Source organism: Panthera uncia (assembly GCF_023721935.1).
Source record: "Panthera uncia isolate 11264 chromosome B3 unlocalized genomic scaffold, Puncia_PCG_1.0 HiC_scaffold_1, whole genome shotgun sequence".
NCBI classification, from domain to species: Eukaryota; Metazoa; Chordata; class Mammalia; order Carnivora; family Felidae; genus Panthera; species Panthera uncia.
The window spans coordinates 20,766,587-20,786,289 of NW_026057582.1; the positions used below are offsets into that span (position 1 = coordinate 20,766,587).

The window sequence follows — 19,703 nt, forward strand, 5'->3', positions numbered from 1 at the left end:
TAGCACATACCAAAACTGCAGACTCGTGGAAGGAAAGCAGGTGTTCACCATAAACCATATTGTTTGTACAGTTGGGATGAGTCACTCCTAACAGGGTAGCGGGAACCCTTCCAAAATCTTAAGTTCCCAGACACCAGCCAAGGGCTGACCTTATAAGCAGGTCTTTTCAAGGACAGAAGTTAAAACCTGCTGTGTGAACTCTTCTCTGCATAGTCTACCCCCTTGGTCATTAGCTGTCTTGGCTTTACAGCAAAGTTACTTTCAGTGAGACCCAGACAACAGAGTGAGAACAGTCTGCAGTATTGGTTTCAATTATGCCCTTCATGGGTCCTGGACTCAGCCAGTCAACAAATCCCATTAATCATAAAGGCCTGCCTTAGTCAGGTGGCTTCCCCCTTAAATATCTGTATTAACCCTTTTTACCTGGCCTTAAGCATCAATTCAGGCCCAGCACAACTGGCCAGTAAGTTTTAGCTGAGGCAGTGTCGTGATAGTCAGGGTGCACATACAGAAATATAGTCCCAGAGGGCACGTGTAGTAACCCTGCAAACAAAGAGTTTACCATCATTGGGGCACCCCAAGCAGGGCATATGTTAGGCACTATGATGTGGCCTCCTACCATGGGCATCTTGTCCTGGGGTTTCCAGCAGTCCAAGTCATTTAGCTCAGTCTTTAGTTTCAGAGGCACTACCAGTCAGCTCCAAACAGTTTTGTTGTCCATGAGAGTGAGACCAGTGCATCCACCTCATGAGTGGGGACAACAGCTGGAAGTTTTCTGCATGGCAGGTGCAAGGGCCCGGCCGCCTCCTGCTACCTCATGGTCAACCCTGTCAGATAGGAGCACAGGCTCAGCACTCTGAATGCAAAGCACTCTAAACAGCTTGGAATGGTGCAAGGAGGGGGAAGAAGCTTCCAGAAATAGTTTCAAAAAACAAACATCATCATGCCTTCTCCCCTCACTCATGCCTCTCCAAGTGCAGGAGTTTCAGTTGATTTTCCTTGTTGTTTCAAAATCAGTGTTTCCATTCAGCAATCATAATTTTGTATTTTCTTAGTCATCCCCTAGTCTCATCCATACCTTTCACTTGGAGGGGTTCTGTGTAAGAGGGGCAGAACATCTTCTCAGAAGAGCATTTTTATAGAGCTGAGCCAGAAAACCACCATGTTCAAAAATCAGTCAGGACAAAATCTTGAATTTTCAAAAAATTTCATAATTTTCACAAGTTTTAGAGGTTTACATAATTTCCCACCCCTTTTGCCCTGATCACATAACCAGTAAGCAGCCTAGAAAAGATCAACCCTTCTCTGAGGACAGCTGCAATGAATAATCAGATTGCACTAAGGTGTGTGCACAGGAGAGGTGAGGGAAGCGGTCACGTAATCAGTCCTTGTTGGAGATGGCAGCTTATCAGGAGAGCCAGACACAATTAAGACATGCCTGGAGTCCACTCAACCTGTAAGGAGTGAATAGAGGGTCATAGTTCCTGCGATGTACCCTCTCACAAATTACAGCTTGGGGCAATAGTCACAAGTTAAATATGCAGCCAGTCAGCAGCTTGATTTCAGGTAGTCCCATCGAAGAACAATTCCTTTCCTGTGAGCATTTGTATGTGACCTAAGCATTCACGATTTTCTCACAATGTGGGGACCCACAGAAAGGTGGCCTAAGGTACAGAGGTCACAGAATCCGAGCTCTGTTTATTGAGCCTATTCCTGTTTTCAGTTCAGTCCAGCTCACACTGAAGCTGGAAGCCTGTCCCAGATAGCATCAGGTTTGAGCTTAGAATCAAGTCCAGGCAACTAGGATCTGTGAATTCAGGATTTTTTAAAAGCCAAAGGCTTTTTTTTCTGCAGCAAAGGCTAGATGCTGCAGGGCCAGAAATTCTAAGTGACATGCAAAGTGACTGCTACACCTTTTGTGTTGTCACCCTTTGAGTTCCCTCCCTTTCTCTCTCTCCCTCTCCCCTCTCTCCCCCACCCCCATCCCCACAGGCACGCATTTCAGGCTCTAAGGTCTGACCTCTGCTTTCACAAGCCCTCAGTAGCCAGCTAAAACCTGTTCTTTAGAACTTTAAAAGTGTGTATCTGTAGATCACCTCTTTCTTACTGTCTCCCTGTTTATAGGGGCTTCACTAAGCAAACATCCTAATCTTCCATAGCAAAACCCAGCAATTACAGAGACTTGTTCCGTTTCCAATACTCAAAGGAGTTTAAATTCCAACCCGCCCACTGGTGGCAAAAAGCAAGGAAGTTGTGTCCCACTAACACATTTCTTTTTTGCAGCTTCTCCTGATCAAGATGATTCCTCAGGCATGTATGGAATTATAAGTATTAAACATTATATGTCAATTTATATCATGCATCCAGCTGTGATAGCCACGAAATACAAAGCTACCAAAGAAATTCCTTTTCTTTTTTTTACCTTGTTGCAAATTTACTTGAACTGCCAAGAAATAAATTCGGCATTTACATGTTAACATCACAGCTGCCAGGGAAGATCCTGGCTGGAGGCTGGAACGCAGGGGAGGAAGGGGAGTAGGGGAGGCTACTGCAGCAGCAGCTAGACTGAAAAAAAACAAACAAAAAAAAACTGCTTGGGCTCTCCCTCCCTCCCTTTTCTTTCTGGTTTCTCTGAAGTTTTGCTCCGGCCCTAGGACCTGGTTTTATTCCCTCTTGCCCCCCACCCCCCCATCCTGCCCCTCCACCCCACCTGGAGGAGAGAGCACTGTAAACTTTTAACATTTTTGGCCCATTCACCTTTGGGAATTTGGGAGCCCTTTCTCCTATTTGGAGGAGAGCATAAAACCCAAAGGCATCACTTTAGCCACTGTGGCCAGAAGCAGTGAGCTCACTCCCCTGGAGTTGGATCTATCATTTTCAGATTCCACAGGTAACGTTTATGTCTCATAACAGAGAGCAGCTCATCAGCTGCTGCACCCCACGGATGACCCTGTAGCCACCTGGCCACCAAAGATTCATCACAGCCTGTCCGCTGTCCTTCCTTTCCCAAACAGTGCTTTCACTGTATTTCAGTGGGTCGGGGTCATCATAGCGAATCCTACTTCTGATGCCAGCTGACTTGGGTCTCCAAGATTTCCCCGGGTTCCATGATTTGCTGGGAGGACTCAGCAAGTAGTTGTACTCACTGCTTTGGGTGATTATAGCAGAAGGGATACAAACCAAAATCAGCATGAGACGAAACCCAAATGAAACAAGGTGCAAGTTTCCAGCAGTCTTCCAGGGGACTCCTCAGAGAATGTACTTAATTCCCTGAGCATGTGTGGCAACACAGGTGAAATATTACCTTCCAGGGAAGGTGGTTAGAGACCCAGTGCTTGGAATTTTTAATGCAGACTAGTCATGTAATCACTCTCGGCCTAGCCTGTACCAAAATTGTAGGTTCCCAGAAGGAAAACAGATGTTGAGCATAAACCACATTGTACAGTTTAGGCCCAGTGAGTCACTTTTATCAGTTAGGGTAGTGGGAACCCTCCCAAAATGTAAGTTCCCTGATTCTAGCCAAGGGTCCACCTTTCAGAGGAAAACAGCCATCCCTGTGGTGACTGTTTTTTGCACATTATCCCAGTAAACGTTTTTTGTAAACAAATAAATAAATGGCCATCAAGAGGGGAAGTGATTACATTGTGGTGTTTCCTATTATAGAATATTTGCAGTTTTTAAAAAGAACATTTTTATTGCAAATGACAAAATCTGTTCAAAAGTGGCAAAAGCAGAGGGTTTTTTGGTTCCATAGGCTGTTCAGGGCTCATGCCATTGAGGACTCCAGCTCCTCTCTCTCCTATTCAGTCTCCTTAGTAAATTAGCTTCATCTTCATGTTGGTTCCATGTGATCACAACTGATGGTGGCTGTACCTCAGGAGGCTACAGAAGGCTGTACCTTCCTTGGTCCTCAGGAAGAAGTGATACCTGCATCAGAAGGGCAGGAACCTCCCCTAGGAGTCACTAGTAAAACTACCAAGACAATCATTTGACCATCCCTAGCTCTGCAGAAGGTGAGGAAAGGGTTAAGAGTGAGCCAATCCGCAGTCTGCCACCTGCAAGAATAGTAGTGTAAAGTGAAAATGCCACATTGCAAATAATTCACTTAGTATGATCCTTGTATTGATCAGGGTTCTCCAGAGAAATGGAACCAAAGGCTGCCTGCTGGCAGAATTCCCTCTTGCTTGCTCAAGGGAGGTCAGTATTCTGTTAGGCCTTCAACTAATTGAATGAGACCCACCCACTTATGGAGGGTAATCTGCTTTACTCAGAGTCCACTGATTTAAATGTTACTCTCCACAAACACCTTCATAGAAACATCCAGAATAATTTTTGACCATATACCTGGGCACTGTGGCCCAGTGAGCTGACACAGTTAACCATCACAGGTCCCTTTTGTAAAGAAAAGACTTTTTTCCCCCCTATATATTTGCAAGTGAAAGAGAAAAGTGAACTACTTTTCTAGTAACCGTGGTTTGTTTACCTGGGGAGAAAAAAGGGAATTTGCAGTGGTAGCTAAAGATGACTGTGATTTTTCTTTAATTTTGTATTCTTTCCTATCGCTGTGATTGTCTCTGCAACAATAAACATGTTATCCGGATAGTCTTAAAAAAGAAAAAATTAAGTCAAATGTTGAGCATCTTGCTTTATTTCAAATGGCACAGAAGGAACCGAGTTTAAACTTGATAAATCATGCTTAAGTTGGGCTATGAAATAAGCAAGTTGGTTGAGTAATAGGATGGCATTTCTACCTCATTGTCACTCACATGGGGGTGGCTGGGAATAAAACCTTAATTTAGTGATCAGACGTAACAGAAGATAGACGGCTTAGAAAACATAGTTCATTCCCTACAGCAGGTTGTGACTTTAATGAAAAGATTTCATTGTTTTATTTTGTTTTGTTGGGGTGTGCAAGAAATTAGTTGTGCAAGAAAACTCCTTTAGGAGACCATCGTTGTGGAAAAGCACTCCACCGGGTGCTGTTCAAACTCTAAGAACTGTCTTTAAAGCCATTATTCAGAGAAGCTCACTCTTAAATAGCTCACTCTTCTTAAATTGCTTCTCCTGAGCAAGTTTCACTCTGTATGGTTTCTGATTGTGCCTGTCACTTTCTTCTGGGCACATGGGCCAGTGCTTGTTTGTCTTTCTCCTTTAAAATTAGTTCTCACAGAGAGAAGTGAGCTCGTGAATTCTTAATGTTTTTTCATTTTCCATATTACTACCTTTCATTCTTGTTCTGAAAATTGTTTTAATCCTTAAAGCAAGGCCTTCCTGCATAGTCTGCTTCTCTTTCCTTCCTTCCTCCCTCCCTTTCTTCATTAACATGTCATTTCTCAGCTGTAGTTAGAATTCTCAGCACTGGGTGAAAACAATCTCTATAATAAATTATATAACATTGGGAATTTCCCTAAGAGATTGTTGTACCGTATTTCCACAGTAAATACCTCTTTATTTTGCCTATACCATTTGCTCTATCTCAAGTAGGGTTTACTTTGAATCATCTGTAGTTGGGTTTGATTTTAGTAATTTGGGGATTTTCGATGATGGTTGGTTGGTTGAGTTTTTTGGGTTTTTTTTTAATATGAGATTTATTGTCAAATTGGTTTCCATACAACACCCAGTGCTCATCCCAAAAGGTGCCCTCCTCAATACCCATCACCCACCCTCCCCTCCCTCCCACACCCCATCAACCCTCAGTTTGTTGGTTGGTTGAGTTTTTATCTTGGTGTTTACTAAAATTGAACACTATATGGTTCAACACTATATGGTTGATAGCTTTTTAAGATTAAGTGATTGCATTTCAACTATTTTCTACTACAAATATATTTGACTAAAATTCTACTTACTGTTGTATGCTTGGAAGTGCAAGATAGCTTCAAACAAGCAGCATGATTAAGTAGTTTTCTTATTAATAGAGCACTTATCTAAACTTATAGATACAGTATCAGTCTTTACTGGCAGTGTAAAAGCTCCTAAGATGAGAAATTTGCAAAACTAAATCCGTTGCTTTTATCTTTATGGATCAAGAAGTTGACTTTTTTGGGTTTCATTTTGATTTTACCATTAGAAATGAGGGAAAGCTATTGGGTGTTGCTATTCCCAGGACATTTAATTCAGTTCATACAGCATCATTCTAGCCGAACTTTCATTGCTCCCTCTCTCTTGGGTTCTTTCCATCAGCATTCAGACATGCTGTAATAGCTTATATTTTAAAAACCAAAACCCCTTCTAGCAACCTCCCTCCTTCCCTACTCCCCTTTGTAACGTTCTTCTTTGGAAGAGTTGTCTTTATTCTCTTCCTCTCTTCCCATTCTCTCATCTGACTCCAGGAATGCTCTAATCCCCTCAAGAACTGTCTGTCAATCCACTGTGCTCTAGTCACATTCTCATTGCTGGATACTTGGTCAGTTCTTGGTCCTCATTTTACTGACCCCTCACATATTTTTTCATACTCTGAAGATAGTTTCTTCACTTGGCTGCTGGTTCCCTGGAATCTGCCTGACCTTCAGATACAAGATTGCCCTGACACCCAGACTTGGATCCTCTGCTCCATCTACACTCCTCTCCAGTGACCTTCCATCTGTATTGCTGCCCAGGTTTTCGTGTAGTGGCCACACTGTTGCTGATTTAACCAATCTCCTGTTGACAGACCTTTCAGTTCTTGTTGGTTTTATATCTTTATATACAAACACTCTCTTACACATATCTCTTTGCATCCTTATTGGGAGCATTTTTACAAGTAAACATCCTAGAAGTGGAAAAATGGGATCCAAACGTATGGACCGTTTAAATGCTAATAGGTATTTCTAAAGGTCCCTCATGAAAAGCTTGTACTAATTTATACTCCTGCCAGCAGTATGAAGGTTCCCATATACCCAGACTCTGGCCAGTGCTGAATGATTTCAGGCTTGGGGTTGTTGTTTTGGATTGTCTTTTTTTTTTTTTTTTTTTTTAACTTTTAACTTTTTCTAGCTATCTTGAATGATTTTTACTGACTTTGCAAGAGCAAATCCTTACTAGTTTAAATATAAAGCAGTCTGTTAATTATCATAAGTTTTCATATAACATAAATCATAAATATCTTACTGTCAGGATTTAAATAGATAGTGGTACTGTGTTGTCATTGTAGAGTCAAAATATGAATCCTCTAAAAATGTGATTTTTCACAGGAAGGTGCAGAATTGACTTAAGGACACATTTTTCCCCCTTTCATTTTGTCAGGTTTGACTACTGGTATCATTAACTTAAATTGCATAATCAGTCTGCTTCATTGCACCAGAGCAGTGATTACCATTGTTTTTAAAGCTGGTACTGTTTTTGTGGCAGTTTTTTAAATGACAGCTTTGAAACTCTTGCAGAATTTCTTCATGGAAAGAAAATTAACTGAATAATAATGCTATTGTAAGAATATCTACTTGAGATAATTGACTTACAACTAGCAAGTCCTGGTCAGGAACTTTTAGAAGACTTTACAACCAGTTTAAAAGGTAGTAACAATTCCCTGTTGTGATTTGGCTTAGAGAATGTAGCTGAGACATACAAATTTTCTTTCTAGTTACTTACTAATAAACACATTATTTAGACCGAGATTCACTTTAACTAAATTGGTGAAGTACATGCACCCTGGGGTTTCTTTCTACTTAAGTTAGTGCTGAATCAGCCTTGGGTTAAAACCCTTTGTCGCCAAAAACCTTTGGGTTCTTTCCAGTTTCTTTGCTGGCGTATAGTTTCATCACATGAAAGAGAATTCTTTCATATATTTGCACCCCTTAGAAAGCTTTGACAAATTAGAATTCTTAGGACAAGCTATTTTTTTTTAATTTCTATTATCATAGCAAAAATTCAGTATTCTTTTAACCTATTACATTATTTAATTTGAAATTCAAGTTTACAAACTACTGTTTTACAGATACTATTTTTCTCAAGCAAATTTGAATCTAGTAGCAGTGCATAGGAGTGCCTTTTTCAAACTCTGTAGTTAAAGTTACCCCAATAGGGCTGTTACTAAAGGACACTTTAGCACAGCTTATATGCTGTACTAAAGATCATTTCTTATAAACATGGACAGGTCAAAGTATTTGTCCCTGGTAGTAATTACCAGGATAGTGAATGACATTTACCTGTCGGTAAACCATTTGAAATTTATTTTGAACTTTTTTAATGTTTTTATTTTTGAGACAGAGACAGAGCATGAGCAGGGGAGGGGCAGAGAGAGAGGGAGACACAGAATCGGAAGCAGGCTCCAGGCTCTGAGCTGTCAGCACAGAGCCCGACGCGGGGCTCAAACTCACGGACCGTGAGATCATGACCTGAGCCGAAGTCAGATGCTCAGCCCACTGAGCCACCCAGGCACCCCTTATTTTGCTTTTTATAACTTACTGAAAATAGTTTTCAAATTAGTATCTTCATATGTACTCTTCTTTGCCCTGGAAAGAAGGAGAGCACATTTCTAGCCTTTCAGAGCAGGCGTGCCTGTAATAATAGCAGTTGTCATCTCTTGAATGCTTATTACCTTAAGTGGCAGGCACCATGATGGGTCCTTTACATGTATTATTTCAGTTCATCTTTGTGAATAACTCTATGCAGCAAGGACTATTATCTCTATTTGTAGATAAGGCAGTTATCTGCAAATAATTTTACAGATAAATGAAGAAATTAAATAGTTTGCTCAAAGTGCACATCTAATAAGCAGTAGAATTTGAATCAGGCATTCTAACTCCAGAATCTCTACTCTTAATCACTAAGCTCTGCTGCCTAATTAAATTCTCCATGTAAAATCAACCAGTGGAAGTTGACATGTACTCACACTTAACCATGTATGCTTCTAGGCTCAACCCTGGCCCTCTGGTCTTCTCCTGTACTTCTCATTTGGCATTCTTATGCATACTCTTGGCCTCCAGTATATCTGGAAACTGGAGAACTTTCTCCAGTTGTCTTAAGACATCTTGTTTTTGTTTTTTGTAGTCACTTTGAATGTAGCAGGATCAAAACTTAACTTGCCCCTGATCCGTTTCATCCCTACCCAATAACCTCCTCCTTTAGTGTTCTCTTAGTGAAGACAGCCATCTCCTCACTTCCTGAAGCCTAATACCTAGGAGTGTTCCATGACTCCTCTCCCCTCTCATCTACCTAGTCAGTAAGTGATACTGTTTCTACTTCCTTGGATCACTTGAGTACATCCACTTCTTACATTCCATTGTCCTCTTCAGATTACCATTACCTCTAATTAGACTGCTGTCACAACCTTTAAACTGGTCACCTTGCATCCAGCCTTGTTTCTCTCTATTCCATTTTCCACTCTCTTAATAAAAATGCAAATATGAGCGTGTCACTCCTGTTTAAAACTCTTAAGTGAATTTCCATTGTTCTCAGGATGAAGTCCAGGCTCCTTAATTAGATTTGTCAGGGCCTTCCTACTCTGGCTTCTTCAGGCCACTTTAGCTTTTAGCCTCTTCTCTCATCCACCTTGGCACTCACACTGCATGTTCTGACATACTGAACTTGTTGTAATTTTTCTACTGTACCATGCTGTCTTTCATTTGATTCTCAGTGCACAAGGTTCTCTCTGTCTATAATACTTCTCCCACCCCACCCTGAAGCAGTTCATCCACCCTCGTCTCCTACATATCCATGAAGTTCAGTATAAACCTCAGTTCCTGACAGGGGAGGCTTTCCTTTTCATAACATAGATCATACTTTTGTTTAATGTCTCTCTTCCTTGCTAGGCGGTAAGTTGTGTATAGCAGAGGCCTCTGCTCCACCTCGTTTCCAGCACCTGGCATAATTTCCAGCACCTAGAAGATACTCAGAGCTTAAGAACAAATTAGAGATATGGTCTTTACTTTTAACAAGCTCGGGGTCTAGTGGAAGCTAGAATATGGAAAGAAAGAACCTCAGCACATATGATAAGTACTCTGATAAAATGCTGTCGGATCACAGAGGTGTACATGAGTGATTAACTTTACCTGTATAACTTTATACTACTAAAGAAATTGAATTACAACATTCAGATAGAAAAAAGAGTTGTGCTGAACAGTGGAATTAATTTGGTTGCATTTGCCTTGTTTTTTGCTCACTAGTTAGTTGGGAGTTTTGCAGTAGACTCTTAACATTCCAAGGTTATCATCTCTCAAGACCTTCAGAGATTCTAAGCTAGATACAGAGCTGGGTAGTCAATCAGCCATGTCCACTAAGTTGACCCACCCTTAAATCGTCCTTACAGAAAATTGATGCTGACCCTTTCATGTTCCCCATTTATTTCAAATCGTGTATTTTTGTCTTCAGATTCTAATCATTAGAATGCACAGTATTAAATCCATGAATACCAGAGGTGCTCTTCATGTTTAGAGTTCTTTCTTATCTTTTCAGCTTTGACCGCCATCGAAGGCACAGCACATGGGGAGCCCTGCCACTTCCCTTTCCTGTTCCTGGATAAGGAATACGATGAATGTACATCAGATGGGAGGGAAGATGGCAGATTATGGTGTGCTACAACCTATGACTACAAGGCAGATGAAAAGTGGGGCTTTTGTGAAAGTAAGTAGTGTTCAGTAGGAGGCGTGTCCACATTGCTCTAGGTCTTGCATAACATTTTTAAGGCTTTTTTCTAGCCATCCTTTTCCCACCTTGATCAGAAGTGGTCAGTGCTGATGACATAGTTATGGTCCTAAAGACTAGACTTATGAGTAGGAAACTTGCGGTATACTTACTTCCAGGCTGTCACTGGGCGGTGTATCCCACTCGTGTTTTATTTAGAGGTGATTTTCCGTTGGTGTGCACAGGTTGTCCCGTAAACCCTCGGGCAGGCTGCTAAATTAATTAATGTAAAACATTTTTTGGCAATGACGGAAACAGAACATTATGTTGAAGGTTAATTAATAGCGCTTAGAAGAAAAATAAGACCTTTTTAAAATAACTTTGAGTGGAATGTGCTGTGCTAAGGGAATATTTGGTAGATACAGTGTATTTAACTGCCTGAAACGTTAATGTCAGTATTGCCTCTAAAGGCAAGCCATGTTTTCAGGTAAAACTTTCTAACTGTCAAAGAACAACAGAAAACCTTGAACATACCTCCTTTGTTACCAGGTAACATTTTCAAAGTACTGGTTCTGATAGAATATTTAGGCATTCCTTAGAGATATCACCAAATATAGTCTACCTTCAGATGTGGGCCAGTATGATTTAGGTATTCCTGTTTAATACATCAAATTTTGTTGTTATATTACAAGAAGTAGTCTCTTCTATTTCTATAAATATTCCTAACAAAATATTCAAATGTCTCTTGATGAGTTCTAAATTTCTGCTAAAATGCTCCAGTATAGTAGCAAAATAATTTGGGGGACATCTATACCAATGCTATGATTTCCAGTGTTATATCACTACATTGGGAAGTACAGAGAACTTGAATATTAAATCAAGATCTCTGTTTAATAAAAATCCTTTTTATTTTTTGTTATGTAATTCGTCAGCTATCTTCTTGTAAAGATGCAACCTTTCAGGTAAGGCTAAAGAGTACTTTGACTACAACAGTATTTTTCTGACTATTGTTTTTTACTCTTCTTCTGTCCTGGTTTTAGCTCACCTTGGTATATAATCATAAGGTCCTCCTGGAATTTTAGTTTGAATTATATAAAAATTTTTATAATTACTAGCAGGAAAGCACCTTCCAAAAACAGGTTGATAATTGTTTTCTTTACAAGAAAGTGATTTCAATGAGTTGTTTTTTTTTTTTTTTTTAAGTCCTCTTTTGTCAGATAAAGGCCACACACAAAAACCATGTGTCTTTAAAGTCAGATTTGGAAATAGTGAAATATTGTGTTTGTATGACTACCCAAAAGAAAATATATACTGATGTTTGATACATAAGTGGTATAAAATTAAAATACATTTAAAAGCATCTGACATTTTGTTTTTAGCTGAAGAAGAGGCTGCTAAAAGACGGCAAATGCAGGAAGCAGAAGTGATGTACCAGACTGGGATGAAAATCCTCAATGGAAGCAATAAGAAAAGCCAAAAACGAGAGTAGGTAGCACTACCAAGTCCATTCCTCCCCTAACACAGGCCATTACTGAGATAAAAAGCTAAAGTGTGGTATTTTTTTTCTTTTTGAAGTCTACTCCCAAAGACAGGATTTCTTAAGTTATACTATAAGAAAACCTACTATGAAATATGGATAGTAGGGCCATTACTTTTATCAGATTTCAGCTTGTTGGGATTAAAACATTATAAATACTCGTCACAAGAATGAACAATAAACAAAAGGGAACTGATTAAAGCTGTAATAGTTTCTGAGAGCCAAGAATACCTACACTGTTCAGATTTCAAAATGACGTAAAACAAAAGGAATTGTTGTCAGGTGTTTCGTTTTTTTTGTTTTTGCTTTGTAATTGTCTTGCAGACAAAGACTAGAATTTAGGAATTTGGAAAGAATATGAAATGAGTTGACTGTCTTCCAACGTTTTATGTGCCTTACTTTTAGTTTTAGCTGACTTTTGTTATAGTCTGTGCAAAGATTTTAAAAGAAAATTGCCATGGTTATCATTGGATTATTTATTGGATACCACATTATTATAATTCTGTCATTGCAAATCTAGATAACTTTCTTAATAGAAATTTTTAAAATTAGACTGTTCTAAAATATTGGAATAACAGAACTGGTACTTTATATAAAAACAAAAGTAGCCAGAATGCTTTCTACATATATAAGTAACACAATTTAGTAGAAATCAAATATCAGAAGGATTCTATAGAACAGGGAAATTAATTTTTCTGCATTTTAGCTTTTGTAAAAAAAAAAAAAAAGAAAGAAAACTTTTTCAAGTTTTTTTTATTTCAGTAATCTCTACAGCCAATGTGGAGCTCGAACTCAGAACCCCAAGATCAAGAGTTACATGCTTTTCTGACTGAGCCAGACAGGCGCCCCAGATTTTGTCAAAGTGTGTGTGTGTGTGTGTGTGTGTGTGTGTGTGTGTGTGTATATATATATATATATATATATATATATATTTTAATAGTAGTTCCAAAATATTGCTAATTTGTTTTGTTTTTTAATTGCTTATGTTTAAAGAGCCTATCGGTATCTTCAAAAGGCAGCAGGCATGAACCATACCAAGGCCCTGGAGAGAGTGTCGTATGCTCTTTTGTTTGGTGATTACCTGACACAGAATATCCAGGCAGCTAAAGAGATGTTTGAGAAACTGACTGAGGAAGGCTCTCCTAAGGGACAAACTGTAAGTGCACTTCCACGGCAGAATCTCTTGGCACACAGCACTTGTTTATTTTCACAGCAGTTTACTCTCGATGGTCTGCCTTCCTTTAGTAAGGATGGCTGCGAGGTAGAATATCTTTAAATACTAATTTTGCAGCAGATCATTTTACCAATCTTCTCAGACAGTCTTTTTCCTTAGTCTGAGAACACTTGTGGTCATCTACGGCGTTCTTGAGGTTGCATCTTACCACAATTATATTTGTAGTTTTCCAGATTCAATCTGTAAAGAGTGAAACATGAAGGTGATTATTTTTTTTTTATCTGCAGTCACTCCCCACTGCCCTTTTTCCAAACTTCAGATACTGTAGCTTTTGGTAATCTTGGTGGTTTTTTAAATGTTCATTATAGTACGTGTCCATTATAGGAAACTAGAAATACAAATTAAAAAATACTAAGAAAGTAAGCATCCTTCTGTACCACCCAGACCTGAACATTGGTAACATGTTACTGCATGCACACCCTTCTTGACCTTTCTCTTTGTGTATTTATACTGTGAATTTTTTATTAAAATGAGATGCACAGTCTTCTGTTCCGTTACTTGCTCATCCAGTAAATAGCCCTCACTGCTTCACTCTGGTAAATGTAATACCCACACAGTATTCATAGGGTGTTGAACCAAAACATTTTCTTTATACTTGTTTTGTCCAAAGCAGCATCCAGCCTAGGACTACACCTTATATTTGGTCTTTATTGCTAGCACAGTTCCCGCTTTTCTTTCTTATCTGTGTTAGAAACAGGACCCATTTTTCATTTCTGTTTCCTACAGGGGATGTCACAGCTAAAGGCTGATGAACACAAGGAAAATACTTTTGGCCCAGACTGCCTTATGGGGGGTGCTCTGTATCCCAGACTGCATCACACCAGTTGGTACATGATACCTGCTTAATTCCCCTTGGTAATAGTAAGATTGACAGCTGGATTTAGGGGGCCACCCCATTTCTTTTAAATGCTCTCCATAATTCAGGTTTATTGAAGGTATGGGATATGCTTAAATATAAAATTTCTAGTCACAGAGGAGGACTGTTTTCAGACTGTGTAAACAATAACAGGAATTGTGACCATAGTTTTCTGTAGGACCGAATACCTAACCAGTCTGCAGCTCTAACATGGTCGTGGTTTAATTTATAAACAGGTTATATCTTAACTGTTCCTCCTTTGTTTTCAAAGCTTTTTTCCCCTTCTTTGTGTAAGTCATTTTATATAAAATTCACACATACATTCTTTTTCTGCAGACACATTTGGCTCTGAAGTATGGTTTTTCTTCTAAGGCATCTTTTCCCTCTAATAATAGCACCTTACCGTGCCACGGTGCTTTATGTTGTACATTGCAAAACACTCTCTCTGTGGTAATTAATTCTAGCTGATGTAACAGACACAGCCCCCAAATCACAGTGGCTCAGCACTACAGAGAGTTATTCCTTGTGCATGCCAGGGTCGGTGCAGTTCCCCTGCCTGCGTCCTGTCTTCCAGATGGTGACTCAGTCAAGGGCTGCTTCTGCCACATAGCTGCAACCGTCTGAAACGTAGGGCTTTGGGGCCATCATGAAAGGAGAAGTGGGGGCTGGAGGATTCTCTGGAAAGTTTTTAATGGCCACACCTAAAAATGGTTCACATCTCTTTGCCGCATCCTAGACATGTGACCCCAAGTACAAGGGAGGCTGGGAAATATAACAGAGCTCATGATTTTGATGAACACTGGCACGTGATATATCTGCCTTTCTAACTTTAGCTTTTACTTTCGTGTCATCAAGGATTGTCCTCAGAAGGCAAAAATTAGAACCTTACCAATGCATGTTTTGGTTGGTTGGGGTTTTTTGTTTTGGGTTTTTTGTTGCTGTTGTTATTTTTTAATGAAAAAGTATGTGTGCTTTAGCATTGTAAAGTGACCTTTCTCTGTTGACCCCTTCAACTTGACCCTTGCTGCCCCTTTTTATTGCTAGGATAGTTTATCTTGGTAGTCTCTTACCATTTTCATTGTGTTTTCTCCTTTGCTAGGTAATGTGTTGATCATTATATCATTATAGGGGTTGTTTGGTTCTCAAAATAGCTATCGATCAAGATAAAATAAAAGCCATGTTTGTGTTCAGCTTTGTTTTTCTAGTTAACATTTTACTAAGTTGTCTTTAATCTTCAAGGTAGACGATTTGTTTAAAGTTGTATTTCATTGTGTAAAACCTTGAATGCATTTCTGAGTCTCTTTAATTCCACAGTTGTACATACTTGGAGATTCAAGTCTTTCAGCATCTAAAGATTGTTGCGTCTTTTCGTAGTTCATAAAACCATGTCTCTGCTGGATACACTTCCACTAGGGAAGAATTCTTACTTTTATCATTTTATTTCAGGCCCTTGGCTTTCTCTATGCCTCTGGACTTGGTGTCAATTCAAGTCAGGCAAAGGTAATACTATGAAAACTTTATCATGTGCAACAATTTGAATTGGGTCAGTGTGTGCCTATGATCAGTTAAGTGTCTTTTGTTCTTTCTCAGGCCCTCGTGTATTACACTTTTGGAGCTCTTGGGGGCAACCTGATAGCACACATGGTTTTGGTAAGTAAGATTTCAGGGGAAGACTTAGAAACATTGAGTAGCAGAATGTTTGGGTTTTGAGGAGCCATAACTTTTCTAGCTTTCATGAACAAGATCTGCTTGTATTCATTCAGATCAAATATTCAGTTGAACATCCTTTAAATTCTTATTAACAGATATAACACTTGAATCTACATGTGGATGAAAATTTGTAGAGTCCACAGTTTTTCTTTAAAATGATTAGTTTGGCTGATTGCCCTTAAAATAGAGATCTGATAAATGGCTCTTTTTTTTTTTTTTCTGTAAGTTGGAAGCTTGTTTGTCAGAATCATTTCCTAGGTTGAGTTTTCACAGATTTTACATTTAAGTTGATTTTACATTGAACATTGATTTGTTTTACATTTATATTCACACGAGTAAGGAGATCATTACAGTACAAGAATCACCTAGAAAGGTCCTTAATTCACACTGGTGTCAGAAGGAGAGGTTAAAGGAAAGAGGTTAAAAAGAGGTTAAAAGAAAGTTTCTTTCTGAGGAAAGAAACAAAGTAACTTTTGAGGGATAAACAGTAGTGAATAGAAGTGGAAGGGCATCCAGACAGCAGAAGCAATATATACAGAGGGACAGCAACAAGGAAACATGGTGCTTGCAAGAAAATACAAGCTTTTTAGTGGCTGGAGAGGAGAATGCCAGGAAGTGCATCAGGAATCACGTAAGTGAACTCTACATCCTGCCAAGGAGCTTGGACCTTGTCTGTGACAGACACAAACTGCTGAAGTAGTTAAAGCCACTGAAAAACAAGAATGTTGCTCTAGCTTTCTGAAACATTCCTCACTAGTTCTGAAGCTTTTTTTCCCATTGGTTTTTTCATCTGTGGTCACATTTATTCCTCAAACAGTAATTGAAAAGTTGCTTTTAGATGAATTTTCCAGAAATTTGAAGCATTTATTTTTGTGTGGCAAAAGTATGTTAAATATTTTTACAGATAACTTTTTTTAATTTACCAATCTTCTTAAATAATGGCTACAGGATAAAAACATGAAATATTATACACGTAATTATACGAAAACACCCTAAGGATTGTGACAGTTTGTAAAGTTGAGTCTGTGCTAAACGACTCAAGAGGCTCTACTTTGCATCTAATGTTCTTTATAATTCACTATCTTCCCCCTCATTCTGAAATCATTTTTTGCTGGTGTCTTTGCCTGCATCCAGTAATCGTTTGTTTTCCCTGTTTTGCTAATTGTTGCTTCTTTGCTGGTTTGGTAAATCAACCCTGTTTTGGTTAAAATCCTGTCTAAAATAAGATTAGAATGTGTTCTTAGCAAGAGCCCAAGTAATTTTCTTTTACACATTAGATACACAGAGTTCATGCATAAGGTTCATAGCATCTGTTTTGATTTCTGTGGGAACTTCACTATTTCCTAGTGCTTAGCTATAGTCTGGTTGTTGGAGTTGCCGAACTTAAAACTCAGGATAAATGAGGTGGTGATGTACTGGGATCAAGGAACCATAGAATTACATCCTGAATGCAGGTGGCTTTCTTTGTTACGACGAGAGCTCCAGTGAAACCGCAGGCTTCTCACCAGAGATTGTCTCACAGGGTTACCGGTACTGGGCCGGCATCGGAGTCCTCCAGAGCTGTGAATCGGCACTGACTCACTATCGTCTTGTTGCCAATCATGGTATCTATTTTTTTTTTTTTTTTTTTTTGCCTTTCACCGTATCAAAAGAAACAAAAACCAAAATGGATTTAACTTTAAATACATCTATTTTTGTTGTATTACTTGAAACAACCGTGACTGACTCTCTTAAGTGGAATGGTCTTTACCCTAGTTGACTAAGAACTTGTGTGTGTATGTGCACATGTGCTTTGGATTCCACTTCTTAAATAGTTTGTCGAAAAAACTGGGCTTCTGTAATTACTATTTTGTAATCTGTAGATTACTGTTTGCATAAGGTCTGTCAGCATTTGGCAGCTGAAATGATACTTTTTTCTGTGGAACAATGCTTCTGACCTTCCTCCATGCTATTACTTCGTCCCCTTGTTTCAGTTGCTAGTGACATCTCACTGACAGGAGGCTCAGTAGTACAGAGAATACGGCTGCCTGACGAGGTGGAAAATCCAGGAATGAATAGTGGAATGCTGGAAGAAGATTTGATTCAGTATTATCAGTTCCTAGCTGAAAAAGGTGATGTACAGGCACAGGTATGTATTTAAACATCTCACGGTATATCTTACTGCATTTTATATTATAGTCTCGGGCAAGCACTTACATCTATTAGAAACATTTTTATTGCTCTGAGCGATTATTAACTATATATTAGAATCACCGGAGGAGCTTTTTTTGTTTTTTTTAGAGTGTAGGACTCTTGGTACTTTAAAAAAAGTTCCATTTGGGGGGTGCCTGGGTGGCGCAGTCAGTTAAGCATCGACTCTTGATCTCAGCTCAGATCATGATCTCACGGTTCGTAAGTTCAAGCCCCTCATGGGGCTGTGTGCTGATGACGTGGAGCCTGCTAGGGATTCTCTCTCTCCTTCTCTCTAATCCTGCCTGGCTTATGTGCTCACTCTCTCTCTCAAATAAACTTTAAAAAAAAAAAAAAAGACATTTCCATTTCCGTTAGGATTCATCTGGGATGTAGACTAGGCATGTGTTCCCAGAAGCTGGCCCTGTGATTGCACCACAGTTGAAAACCATTGCTTGAAAAGAGCAGAGTTTTACAGATGATGAGGCTCTTATTAGAGTCCTCAAGGATGAAAACTGCTACTTTTTTTAAACAGAAAGTCTCTGGAACATTTGTAATTTCAGATGCCCTTCAGAGCCATTTACTGTTCATGTTTCCTTTGCTTGTTTTAGACCATAATTTCCTCAAGGGCATCAACTTAAGTAGCCCAGTTCAATGTAAATTGTACAGTATATCAATCAAAACACCATGTATAATTTGTTATTTCATGGATTATTTGATAATCCTAAAAAAGGAGAACTTCAACACCTGCCTGTTTTTTTCTATGAAATTTAACAGATCTTTTCTGATTTAGAAATTTAGAGATAAGCATTAGATACTTTTTGAGAACAATTAATTTTGAGACTTAACAGAAGGGAATCTTAGGTTTAAGAAACAAAACAAACAGAAAAACGGGCCACCTGGGTGGTTCAGTCGGTTAAGCGTCCAACTTTGGCTCCGGTCGTGATCTCACAGTTCGTAAGTTCAAGCCCCGCATCCAGCTCTCTGCTGTCAGCACAGAGCCCACTTCAGATCCTCTCTCCCCCTCTCTTTCTGCCCTTCCTCTGCTCTTTTTCTCTCTCTTTCAAAAATAAATAAACATTAAAATTTCTTTAAATTTAAAAGAAAACCTGCAGTGGAATATCTAAATCTTAGCTTATGGAAATTATAATAGTTATCTTGTCTAATTAAACATCTTTCTTTTATATGAGAAACCAGTTAAAATTCAAAACCATCTAAATGCCTCAAAATAGGGAACTACTTATTTCAAATATGACACTTCCATGTGATGGAATTTTATGCAACCATTAAAAAACTATGTAGAATATAGAATACTTCAGTGTATTCAGTGGAAAACTCAAGTGAAAAAAAATCCGTATGTGGTATTATGTATCATTTACTTCTTTTTACTACTTGAATTATGACCTTAATATAGAAAAGTACATAAATCTGAAGCATACAGCCCCCTGAATTATCACCAAGTGAGCATGCTGTGTAGCACAGCTAGCACCCTGGAGCCCCCTCTTCCCCAGGGGTAACCCACTGAACTGACTTCTAACACTATGGATTGGTTTCGCCTGGTTTTGAATTTTATGTAAAAAAAAAAAAAAAAAAAAAAAAAAAACTTTACAATTTTTTGGAAAAAGATGTTTTTTCCAGCACTTGTTATAAAAAAAAACCAA

General features: G+C 38.9%; 1 protein-coding gene across 2 annotated transcripts in view; it reads left to right on the plus strand.

Moving 5' to 3' along the window:
• SEL1L (SEL1L adaptor subunit of ERAD E3 ubiquitin ligase) overlaps positions 1-19,703 on the plus strand; it is a 53,148-nt gene that overhangs the window by 11,927 nt on the left and 21,518 nt on the right. For both annotated transcript variants that reach the window (XM_049612390.1, XM_049612391.1), the window contains exons 4-10: positions 10,369-10,536; positions 11,916-12,021; positions 13,067-13,229; positions 15,610-15,663; positions 15,754-15,813; positions 17,396-17,477; positions 17,847-18,001. In XM_049612390.1, coding sequence (XP_049468347.1) covers positions 10,369-10,536; positions 11,916-12,021; positions 13,067-13,229; positions 15,610-15,663; positions 15,754-15,813; positions 17,396-17,477; positions 17,847-18,001 — 788 coding nt within the window. The remainder of the gene's footprint in view (positions 1-10,368; positions 10,537-11,915; positions 12,022-13,066; positions 13,230-15,609; positions 15,664-15,753; positions 15,814-17,395; positions 17,478-17,846; positions 18,002-19,703) is intronic.